This window comes from Micropterus dolomieu, linkage group LG21, assembly GCF_021292245.1.
Source record: "Micropterus dolomieu isolate WLL.071019.BEF.003 ecotype Adirondacks linkage group LG21, ASM2129224v1, whole genome shotgun sequence".
Lineage (NCBI taxonomy): Eukaryota > Metazoa > Chordata > Actinopteri > Centrarchiformes > Centrarchidae > Micropterus > Micropterus dolomieu.
This window is the reverse complement of record NC_060170.1, coordinates 18986306-18998801: the sequence shown is the minus strand read 5'-3', so window position 1 is coordinate 18998801 and position 12496 is coordinate 18986306. Positions and strand designations below refer to the sequence as shown.

Here is a 12496-nt window from a genome sequence, read left to right as displayed (position 1 = left end):
GGGGGGGGGGGGGGGGGGGGGGGGGGGGGGGGGGGGGGGTCTGAGGGGACGGGTGAGCTTCATGCGGGAAAGGGAACCTGGAGAAAACAGATAACAATGGCGTTATTTACCCACACAAACAACCCTCATCTCTCCTCATCCTGTGATAAAAGTTCATGGGTATAAAGCACAACTGGAAACAAGATTAGGCCTAATTGCTTTGAGGAGTCATTTGTCCTCAGGCCTGATGAAAACATCAGAAGGAATAGCATGAGACTAATCCTGGAATAAATATTTTTAATAATTGAACTGGACTTAATATATGTTTGGATACTGGGGATACACTTTATATTTTGTTATAAAACAGCACACTAGAGGTGTCCCATTAATATGTGACATTTAGTTGCTAATTAGATGGTGAAAAATGGGGTGTATACTAAATTTTATGACATCTGGATTCAGTTCAAACAACTGTTGAGCCATAACAACTGGCTAAGACTCTAGTCAGTCTAGCCAACACAGTGTGCCCAGTCTACTGAATGTTTATGCTGCGGTGTATGACCGAGACTGGGTCTATTTGTAGTGTAACAAGAAAACATCAAAAGTCTCAAGTTGATCTCAACACAAAAAAACCAAAGCAGGGAGGGAGTTTTCACTACAGTGTCACGGCCTGGGGGAATGCAAGACACAATGTTAGTCTGAGGAGAATGCATCCCCTTTATCCTGTAGGAAATGATGTGTGAAATAAATTAGCAAACAAAAACAGGGACAACTAGAAGAGAGGCATAGAGGGCAAGTATCGGGGAGTTAACGAATAAAAGAATAAACGAGACAAAGTCGCAGAAGAGCATACCTTGTCAAGATGTGGTCTTGTAGATTTCACTAGTTGGAGCTTCTCTGCAAGACTTTGAGAGGAGAGAAATGATTAACCATCATAACAGATATTTTTTTCAGTTTCCTCCAACCTAATAGACTAATTTCCACTTCGAAGGGCTCCAAAGATAAACCACATTGCATTTAACTAAATTCACATTTTCAATTTTCATTTTACAAACATTTTATTCAAACCTTATTCAACAGCTGTCAGGTGCTCTACATGGCATTTATTAACTTCATTTTTATCACTTCTGGGGGCGTGTTTTTCCCCTGTGTCAGTAAAAAGGTTGACATAATAAATACATTATTTTGTGAATTTAAATACTGCTGCAGAAACTGTGTGTTTTTTCCTCTGGCTACTTGGGTGATTTACCTGGTAGTCATATAGGATGTATACAACCAGTGATGAGGGTTCACAAGCTTTATTTTTAGTGGGAACTGCTTTAAGCTGCCATTTAAGTTGTTTTTATTCATGATTTTAAAATTGCATTCTGATTTTGTGGCAGATTTTGTGTGTTCTATCTTATGTTGTTTTTATCTGTAACTCGTTTTTGTTGGAGTATTTCGTGAAATCTTTGAATCTAAACGAGGCGTTCATGGTTAAATAAGTTTAAAGATCTGATAAAACAAATCCGCTTCATCCTCCTTCTCTTTTCTGCTTGAGGAGACTGGACAATACAGTTTTTGCCTTAGTCTTCTTCACAGTATAATACCCTGCATGCTGAATCAGTGCTTAATGACAACTCTGAATAGACTTGTGAAAACTTTAGAAATGGCAATTAAATCCTACAAAACACCCACCATCACCCCCCAAACAAACTACAGCTCTTTCTCTCCCCTTCAGACCTCCTCACGCTCCCCCTTTTCCCCGACCTCACAAGGAGGCTAAATGTTGTGTCCAGCAGCTTGAGCCCTGTGTGCTGTTAGTACCACACAGGCGGAGTGGCAGGGGGCCGCTTCAAACAGCCAGCGTGGGATCGACGGGAGGAGGGGCCTGGACTCTCAAAGGCAAGGGGAAAGGAGCTATCTGTTGGGACAAGGGGGACTCCTCGGGAGCCATGGACACACACAGCTCTAATCCTCTGCAGCTGGTCTCAGAGACACTGACTAAGGGCATGTAAGAGAGTTTTAACACCGCGGCCCGTTTCATTCACATGAAAGGATGAACATTGACTCTATTCATGAGAATGACATTCTACAGGGAGACACAATATGATGGTCACCCTGCTGTGTGACAGGGGGACGCTCAATAAAAGAGTCTGTTAATTAGAGAGAAACGCGGTGAGCAACGGTATCAAAGACCGCTGGGTGCACAGTTCAGACAGACTAGCAACAAACGCCATCAATGGCACTGATGGTTGAAAGGTACTATACATCAGCACGACCAATATTATCAGCCAACACATTGGTATCGGCACAGATTAGTAACAATGAAACTGCAGAGAACAAATGCGAAAGATATGTTCGACGTCGCTTAGAAACAGTATTGCCATTACATAGTTTGTCCAGCACAGACAATATGAAATATGCTGCTCAGTCAAATGTTTCTCGCATTTCGTCTTGTCACAAATTTAGGTTATCCATACAGTACATCAAAATAGCAGGTGATATATCCTCATAAAACGTTTTAAACTCTCCAATATCGATATTGGTATCTGCCTCAAACATCCACTTTGGGCTCTATTTTATAAGTCAGGTTCTTGAAACTGTATGCCAATAACCATGTTGCATTTACTTTACTAAAGGTAGTAAATTAGAATTACTTTAAAAAAAACATTTAAAAAACATTTTTTATTAAAAATTAGGGGCAGTGCATCTGTGCAAAACTGTTGCTGTATCGCGTGTGTACTGTAGACTGAGCGGTGCTGCATCCTGGGATACTGTCAGGGTCATTTTTTCATATGTGTATGTATGAGCTGCATTTCCATTTGAAGAAAACTATTTAAGCTTTTTTCTTTTTCCCCTCTCCTCCTTCTTTTCCGCAGAGGACAGTGGACTAGACAGTTTTTGCAGACAGAATAATTTTTCAACTGTAAAATCAGTAAATATCACAATTCTTTAATAACCAAATTTCAGGGATCCTCTGTTCATATTAGAAATATCAGTTAATATCAAGAATTTCTTAAAATGTGATAAAACCAACTCACTTTGCTCCATCCTTACTGTCAAAGGAATGCAGATCCAGCACTTGAGAGAGATCCACCCTGTGGAAGAAGATCACTGGTTATCTTTTATTTTCCAGTTTTATTTAAAATACAACTCCACCATAGAAAAAGTTGTGGCAATGTTTTTCCGATTAACCCCTCGCTACATGGTGTCTTTCATCTGTTCACCCTGGTCTGAACTCTGCTGGGGGGGGGGGGCAAAGCAGATCCAAAACACACCCAAACCTTTGATACATGCTGCTTGGGTATGGCAGATGCTACCTGGGTACAATGACACACAAAATGCTAACACAGAGGGTGCACATGAACAGACAGACCTGCACGCACATTCACACATTTGCAGCCGTGTCGACTTAAAGACCCAGGGTCAAAGAGCAAAGACTTGTGGGTAATTCGACACCACTGAAGGTTTGCTGTTTACTCAGAGTGCAGCGGTTTGTGTATGTGTGTGTGCGTTTGTGTGTGTGTTGGGGGTTTCTCTTGAACAATGTCACGCCTGAACAGCTTCATCTTTGATATAAAGATCTGAGCAGGAGCAGCACGTGGTGTTCATCTGTTACACTAAACAAAGCAAAGCATGGTACCTAGTACAAAGCTACATATATATGTTCTTAAAAAATAACTTACTTTGATCTCTGGGTTTCTAGAATCTTGACAAAACCATTTATAGACCTGAAAACAAGAGGAAAAAAAGGTTAATACTTAGATAATGGACAAATTAGACCTCATTCCTACTATCCCGCTACAACTTTGTTCTTTTTAAATGAATGTAAAGAAGACCAAATGTACTATTGTCGACAAGCGGTAAAAGTATGTGAAGCTGACCTGACCGCATCTCGGATTTGAGCGAGTTCCTCCTCATTCACCAGGTCTGTCTTGTTGATTATGGTCAGGTCAGCGACAGCAATCTGTCTAAAAAAGCAGTAAATACAACATTATGTTTATCTGGCAAGTGACACAATTTGCACAAAGCTAACAGCAGAGACAGGAATTCGCACCGAGAATCACACAAAATTAAGATCATGTGTTAAAAACACCAACCCAGCAACATCAGGAAGTCATTACCTTGTTCATAATTATAACAGTGTTGTGTGTTCGTGAGCTTAATTCAATCAAATACGGGAAACTCTCCTTTACCAACTGTGTGTATGTGTACGTTGTTTTGGGTGGCAACGGGCAATGCATGCCAAACTCAAATGGGAGCCGAGAGGTGTTTAGTTTAGAGGTGAAAACACAAACAAAGACCAAGAATGCAAAGGGGTCATGCAACTGGTCTTTCTTCATCAGTGTATTTGCTCAACAACAACACCACACAGCTGCTGGAAGAGACAAACAGAGAGACGCGCAGGGAGACAGACAGGCAGGGTGGCAGGAGTACGGTCAACAGCATGTTTTAAGACGTAGTGAAGTGGATACTGAGTGGTTTGTTGAGTCTTCAAGGAATAGTTCTGCATTTTGGGAAACACACTTATTGGCTGTCTTGCAAATGAAACAACTCTCATGTCTGTATGGTAAATTTAAAGCTACCACCGGCAGCCGGTTAACTTGGCTTAGCACAAAGACTGGAAACTGGGGGAAACAGCCAGCATGACTCTGTTCAACAGTAACAAAACCTGCCTAGCATCTGTAAAACTCTCAGATTAACACATTATATCTTCTTTATTTAATTCATACAAAAAAAGGTGTAAAAACAGCAGTGTGGTTATATTTCCCAAACTGTTAATCTATTTATTAAAAAAACAAACAAAAAAAAAACATACCTGGCTGCTTCATTGACAAGTCCATCTTCCTTTTCCTCTGCTAGTTGCTGCAGAAAGGAGAGACAGTGGATATAACTTAACCAGAAAATTAAAGAAAAAAAAAAAAGATGTAAAAGTGAGCAAAATTGCTCAAGCTGAACGTATAGATTTCCATCTTTAGGCAAAAATAAAAATATCAGCGAACGCTTGCAGCAGCCAACACAAAATGTGACAGATAAATCGGTAAAAGAAAGGGCCTGTATTTCATCTTTGTGAACTAAGTGACTTTCTGAACACATGAAACCACAGGGGATCGCTTTTCATTTTCTGTTTGTGTCTTGCGCTTGCACCGGGGATGCAGCGTTTTCCAAAACAGTTTAATATGTAATAACAGAGCAGGAGGTGTTAATCTGTATCCTGACCCCTGACTGTCAATCTGGCATTAATCTGTCACTTTGGGCATCACTACCGCTTCATTTCTGAAGGAATGAATGACAAAATAGTATTAAAAAAAAAGTAATAGAATGGCTGCTTGCTGCTTTTTCTTCAATGACCTCTGTATCGAGAGACAAAGCCCTTTGAGAGTTAACTCAAAACCGCTCAGGTGGACGGATATTTCATGGGACAGATGATCGGGAAAGGCAGGTGAATTGATGTGACAGTCCAATTACAATGGTCACATCTCTAATATCAATTACTCCTTCACTATCACTTATCCTCTCCTTGCTTCTCTCCAATGAGAAGACAGAGCAGCATCTAAGCCATGAAATGTGTCACCTCGCTGAGCATGACACCTTCAAATTAGAGCCCATTATCTAGGTGTCACTTGTCCTGTTCCTTTTAAATACCACAGGGAGGGCAGGATGTGTGTGTGTGTGTTGTGTTGCTATGCAGTAGGGGTTTACAAATAATCTCACAAGTTTATCATCTTATTTCAGATTTAAAGTCACAAAAGCACAATTTATCTTGTTCAGAGGCAAATGCTTCTGATGCTTTAGATGATTAGGGCTGAACTAAATAATTATTTTCAAAACCTACTGAAAAATATTTAAATAATTTTTTTTGACTAATGGATTAATCAAAGTGTCTATAAAATGTAAAAAAATATATAGTAGTAGTCCACCAATATAGGTATTTCGATGACTGATGCCAATATTTAGAGAGCAGGGTGGCCGATATCTAATGCAGATATCAAATCTAATATATATGGTCATCTTAGCCAGTAACGTGTTGTTTTAGATGTAATTGTTATTAGTCAATGAAGTAGAAAGATATATTGGGTTATGCTGTAGATTTCAGAATGTGATGTTTAAGGTAGAGTGAGGTGTGTCAGAAATGACATCATTCAACTGCATTATTCTCTACATTTTAACAAAATACATCTAACACTAGACTAACGGTTTTAGATCAGATTTGCATTCATCATTTATAATGATACACCGGCCTCGTGAGTGCAGGTATTGGCCGATGATCTCAAAATGAACTGGCACTATCCTAAAGTCCAAAAACATGACATGACAAACAGACCAGAAGACAGGCAGACTGAGAAAAGTAGCACATTTTCACGTTTGAGAAGCTAGAATCAACAAATGTTGAGCATTTTTGCTTGATAAATGTCATCAATAATTAATCAACTCTCAACAGTGTTGTCATTGAATTTTCTCTTGTTTTAATTCAACCATGACATTTTCTAAGAATAAGAAGCTTCTTGAATATCTTCTTAGCACATACCTGCAGTCCATACTTGGCGTCGATGACAGTGACGATGCCTAGGGCAAACAAAACAATAGTGGTCAGTGAGACAAATGTTGTGCCACAACTTGTGCACATTCTTTTCTGAATTGCAGTTGCCTTTTGGTGTTTAGTTTTGTCTGTTTGGCTAAACCACTTTCTCTGATTTATCTGAAGTACACGTTTGGTCTGCTGGCCTGTTACAACAGAGCCGACAGCTGAGTATTTAGTGTGAGGACACCATTCGACACACACACACACACACACACACACACACACACACACACACACACACAGTGTCTTTTTAAAGTTTAAAAATGTGCTTGTTTTTAATTACAACACCTCCATTTATCAGTATATTTAAATGAAAGCATCAAAATGCATTATTCCAAGTTTAACCACTGAGAAGTTAAGTTTTACACACTAGACAATCAAATTAAGCCCAAAGAGAATTCCCGACACTAATTTCATGGACAAAGACACACTGTGTTACTACAAATACCTTACCATCCAAATAGATGTCACTGCCGAGCTCTGCATCGACCCAGAACATGGAGGCCACAGCTCCTGCCAGGCGATACGAAATGGTGTGTTAGACTATAAATGACTGAAATACATGCACATTTAAAGTTTTTAAAATTACAGGGAAAGTAAATTGAGGCCGTAATCTTCCTTTTCATTCTCTCTTGTCATAAATGTACACTCATTAAAGTATCATTTTTCCCATAATGTCTTCAAAATAGAAGAGAATAAAAACACAAAGATGCAGTCCCCTGGCATGTTCCATGAGAAATACTCTGGATAATGAAATATACAGAGATTTTTACATAACAGATGATGTAAAATGTATTACAGCTATTGGAAATCTGTAAAAAGAGCCAATCTACAATTGACCCAATTTTTTTGCAATACATAACTATATCATATCACTAATAAGTTTAAAATAGTATTTAAATTATTTATGGATATAATTAATAATTATTTTCATTATTGATTCATTCGCAGAATAGTTTTCTTTTTCTTTTAGATTTTATTATTTAGTCTTTAAAATATCAGAAAATAATGAAATATGCACACCACAATTTATATATAATATAAAACAGAGAGAAGCAGCAAATTATCACATGGAAAGCTAAAACCAGCGAAGTATGGCCATTTTAACTTGATAAGTGACATAGGACTCTGTCAACAAATTAATCATGTCAGCATTAAATTAAACTTTATTCAATGACACCCAGATCTTAAGATTTTGTGTTTAAAGTCAGTATTGTACTATTTTTCAGAAACCCTGCATTCTTATTTTTTCTGGCTGAGCTCTATGGAGCAGCTAAAACCAATATCAGAAGCTTTCAATTGTTTATCACTTTCTGGTACATTTGGTTTGTTTCTATTTTCCTGTGGACGTGGTTATTATAAGACCCTATGTTACCATGCCAGCCACAGCTTGTTCACATAATGCACTTTTGTCAAACTGCCAAGCGAGAATAAGAAAGCATTGTAAATATTTGATGGATCCGTAATGAAAACACTGTTTTTGAGTGGCATGTTTCACATAACTCATCCAACCTCTTCCTGAATGGAAGTGGAGAATCCCCCAGGGAGCCTTTATGACTGACAGCACTGCCAGGGCCAATGACAGACCTGTCCTAGTCGATAAAAAGCCTGTCTCAGCCAATGACATGGCAGAGGAGTGAGAACAGCCCCAGTCTGAGCGTGCTCTGTTGGTTCTGTCTGAGGCCAAGTGGTGTGTGTCTGCCCATGCCGCTAACTCCTGACACCTGTCACTTAGCGACACACCCCAACTGTCACAGGGCTTGCCCTGTAATGGTCTAGTATTGATTTCCTGAGAGCTGAACAGACAGTTACGGGGTTTTTTTGGGGCTGCCTTGAAAACTCCTGTCACAGCAACACAAGTCTGGTCCCCAGAGTTACAAAATGTTTAACTTTTGATGTGGGTTTTCCAAAGATATCTGCAGGGGTTTAACCATTATTTAGATAGACAAAGAGAAAAGGAGCTTAATGGAAATGCATGATCCCTAAATATTGTGCCAGGAATGCTAAGCTGTTCTAAGTAACATAAAAATACAGAACAGACTATAAGCAAAGATGGTCTTAAGTTATAATTAATATACTTATTTATAGCAGAGTCCAGAATGATAATATTAATAGTGGATGTTCAACAGGTTACCATGGATTAAAGCTGCTGGTTGTATGTGTATATATACAAATAATGAATACTAATTCACTTCCTGTGAAATGCCTGTAGATTAGTTTGTTCCCTTTTAAACCTGTCAGCCCAGATTGTGTCACCATAACACTGAAGGGTGCCCTTGAATGCAGCATTTTTGGCTACAGGGTTTTCAAGGAGATCCAGTATGGATCTCGAAAGCCTTTATTGCTGATTTTCAAAGAGGTCTGTTAGGTATGGGTTCGTAATGGGATGCAAGGATTTAAAGACCACTGTCAGTAGTTACTTTGTGTCCACTATGCTGTCAATACCAGCAATTTGCAGAAGTTGGTCAGTCTGTGTCATTCTCTGTTTTTAAGAATATGGCCCGTCATGAGAAGTGCACTCCGTTAATCTAATCGATTCACTTTTTATTTATATAGCGTCCATTCATAACAGAAGTTATCTGATAGCTCTTTTCATATCTAGGGCAGGTGTAGACCGTTCTCTCTGTAATATTACTTTCAGAGACCCAATAATTCCCACAGAGAGCAAGCACCAGGCAACAGCGGCAAGGAAAAACTCCCTTTTCAGCTGCTGAATCTGATATGACTCTGTTTTATTACTCTGCAGTAGTATTATAAAAGTACTTCAAAGAAGTTACATAATTAGCAAATTATTATAAAACAACTGCAAGCCATTTTTATGCTATTTAATGTTATTTATTTAATGCCGCTGAGATAATAAAACTGTAAGACAACCAGTTATCAAAGACAATGAAAATGATTATATTTGGCTTTTATATTTGGACATTGCTGTTTGCTAGCTGACAAATGTCTGTGTAAGGTGCTGTGTGTGTGGGCTGGAAGAACCAGGTCCTCTATCTGCTTCCAGCCCCCCTACACACACACACACACACACACACACACACCCTAATGAAACAGCTAGGGACTGCATGAGGTTTCAAATAACTTTCTATATGCTTCCCAGGCCACAGCTTGAAAAAACTACAACGGTCTACTTAACAATCAAATACAGATTTACGTATATTACCTGGATCAGCGAGTCCTGTGGTCTCTAACAGGATGTAGTCAAACTTTCCTTTCTTCTCCATCAGGTTCTCGATGGCTTTAAGACCATTGTCCCTGAAAAATTGTGGAATAGCCACTAACGATTAAAAAAGGTTAAAAAAGGTTAACAATGGCAAATGTATAACTCTTGAATTTCATTTCACCAGAATTACTGTAATACACTGTAATATGGAACAAGCATGTGTTTCACCAGGAATACATTACACCGCTATAAAACATTATTACTGTGTACTTGTTACCACAATAGTTCATAAGTAAAAATATTTTATTTCTGTTTTCATAACTTATGTACCACCAAATGGGCTATAGTTACTCTACACACTTGACAGAGCAGCAGAGGCAGCCATTCCTCAGTTCCAGCCATTCCTCATACAGCTCTCCCGCATGGCTCACTGCGAGGGACTTCTCAAGGGCGCTGCCTACAGGTGGAGGAATAGAAAGGAAGAGCAGTCAGGTTAAGATTAAGAACAGATGAAGACTCAGCAATTTCTACCAAAGATGCCATATATTCTGTAAGACAAACAAAGATTTCCAAAAGCCAAACATAAGAGGTTTTAGACCACTTCAACAAATTCAACATAAATTAAATCTAATGATACTGTAAGAAAAAAAATGTCAATTTAAGTTCAATGCAAATATGCTGTATGTTGCTGTACCAGAGTCTGTAGCTCTGGAGACATTTAAAAAAAAACATTTATAAGCATCTTTCAGTTCTGGGCAAAAGTTGTTACTATGCTGCTTTCTTGTGGAAAGTTGACAAAATAACATCATCAGCCTGGCATTATGTTTATACTCTAGCACATATAGTTTGAACCAAACAATTTTGATTTCTCTGAAGGACATTATTAGTTTACCCTCTCCAAATTCATTGAGTATGACTGCAATTCGCTTGTTGTGTTGCTCTGTTAATATATAATTCAGGAGTGTAGTCTTTCCAGCACCTATAAAGACACAAACACATAAAAACAATAAGGAAGTGTAAAGTAAAATCAATCATGAAGTGCATTTTTCAATACTCATGATGTAAATTAACCTGTAATAAATATGAGAGGGAACAATACCCTGGTCTAGGGCTAGAGGAGCTTTCGTTTGTGGTGAGGATGGACTAACAAATGTCTGAGACTATAATCTCCTTTGTAAGCTTGTTAAAGCTGTGAGTAATACAGATAGTCTCTCACCAAGGTAGCCTGTGATGATGGTGACAGGTATCTGCTCTGCAGGAGGACCAGGCAGGGTGTTAATGGGCACCAACTCTGGGCAATCATCTTCCTCCTCCATCACCATGTCATCCATGCCAGAAATAATGTTGGACAGGGACACAAGATGGATCTGATCTAATTAATCAGTACAGAAACCCATGAATAGATTATATTACGAAGTTGGATTAAACAAAATAAATCACGTTGATGACATACTGAAAAAAACAAACATCCACGAACGAAACATGAAACTAATAGACAGATTTAATTTATGAATGATTTGTCAGTCCTGGAAATGTTCGTAATTATTCCGCAAATACGGATTTTTGGTTGCTTTATACTAGATAAAACCCTTACAAGTCTAAACACAGAAAATGAATAGCATCAAGAATAGCATCAACTTGCCAGTGTGTTAGTAAGTTAGTCAGTGAAAGTGTGTAACGTTATTAAGAATGATCACAGCCACCATATAATGTTAGCTTAACCTTTATCCCCTCTAATGCATGCACAGTACGCGACGACAGCAAAACAAACAGACTTTCCTTTCCGATTTACGAAGGCTATGTACAAATTACCTTATTGCTCCTCTTACAGACGCAGATATTTTAGGTTTTCACCTAATAACGTTTTCCACTCTGCTGTTGTTTCACGTTTTGACAGCGTGCTACACCGTAAAGACTCCGTCCATTCAAGTCCTGACGCGGCGACATTGGTTCCGCATTCCGTTCACAGCAGTCTGCACAGTCTGCGGGGAGAGGAGAAGATTATAAATAACGTTTGAGAGAACCAAGGAGGCGAATATATTGGACAAAATAACAACCTTTGCTTGACAATAAATCCACAAACATTTTGTTTTTCTGCGCCCCAGCTGCAGTTGCGCAAAGCAGCCTAATCTTTGTATGATGACAGGCATCAACCACAAGAGGGCGACAGAAACCAGTTTAAGGTAGCCAGCGTCAATCTGCAGTTCATGTAGGGCAAGATGATAAGGGGAATATAGGCTATCAAAAAATAACTTACCCCAATATGAAAATATATACAACCATGCAACGTTTTTAATATTCTCAGCATTAGTAATTAGCAATATTATTGTTTAACAATACAATTACACATATAACCTAAACTATTTTGAAAACGACAAACCTGCCATCTTATACTTTTTAAAGGAGCTTAGTTTATTGCATAGCACAAACAATTAACACCACTCAGTGACATTAATAATGCAAGAAAAACACATAATATTGTAGGTCTATTGCTTTGGACGTTAGATTGATTTTTTGTTATAGTGATATTTAACACACAAAAACATTATCCAAGGGTGAATGTAGAGGAAAATTAAAAACCTACAAGTGCTTTGGGAAACATTATACATAGGCTAATGTTAAGAGATGCTGTCATATTAAGAATGAAGAGACATTAGGTCGGTGTAAAACTAACACTTGATACTAAATAGGAGGCTCAGGGTCAGCTGTAACATTTTCTCAATTGTTTTGTAGATAGCTCATATTTGTAAATAAGCCCTCTTTATGTGCAAATAATTATGCTAAGT

General features: G+C 38.5%; 1 protein-coding gene across 2 annotated transcripts in view; it reads right to left on the bottom strand.

The window, feature by feature from the left end:
- The window catches only part of cbwd (COBW domain containing), a 15486-nt gene extending 3812 nt beyond the window's left edge, over positions 1 to 11674 (bottom strand). Inside the window, exons 1-12 of one of the 2 annotated variants that reach the window (XM_046035158.1) lie at positions 11523 to 11674; positions 10927 to 11082; positions 10603 to 10689; positions 10071 to 10167; positions 9711 to 9802; positions 6998 to 7057; positions 6491 to 6528; positions 4781 to 4827; positions 3846 to 3932; positions 3648 to 3692; positions 3003 to 3059; positions 833 to 884 (exon numbers count right to left, since the gene is read on the bottom strand). In XM_046035158.1, the coding sequence (XP_045891114.1) occupies positions 833 to 884; positions 3003 to 3059; positions 3648 to 3692; positions 3846 to 3932; positions 4781 to 4827; positions 6491 to 6528; positions 6998 to 7057; positions 9711 to 9802; positions 10071 to 10167; positions 10603 to 10689; positions 10927 to 11041 (777 nt within the window). In that variant the 5' untranslated portion in view covers positions 11042 to 11082; positions 11523 to 11674. The remainder of the gene's footprint in view (positions 1 to 832; positions 885 to 3002; positions 3060 to 3647; positions 3693 to 3845; positions 3933 to 4780; positions 4828 to 6490; positions 6529 to 6997; positions 7058 to 9710; positions 9803 to 10070; positions 10168 to 10602; positions 10690 to 10926; positions 11083 to 11522) is intronic. The other variant, XM_046035159.1, reaches the window with a different exon arrangement.
- Between the last annotated feature and the right edge of the window lie 822 nt (positions 11675 to 12496).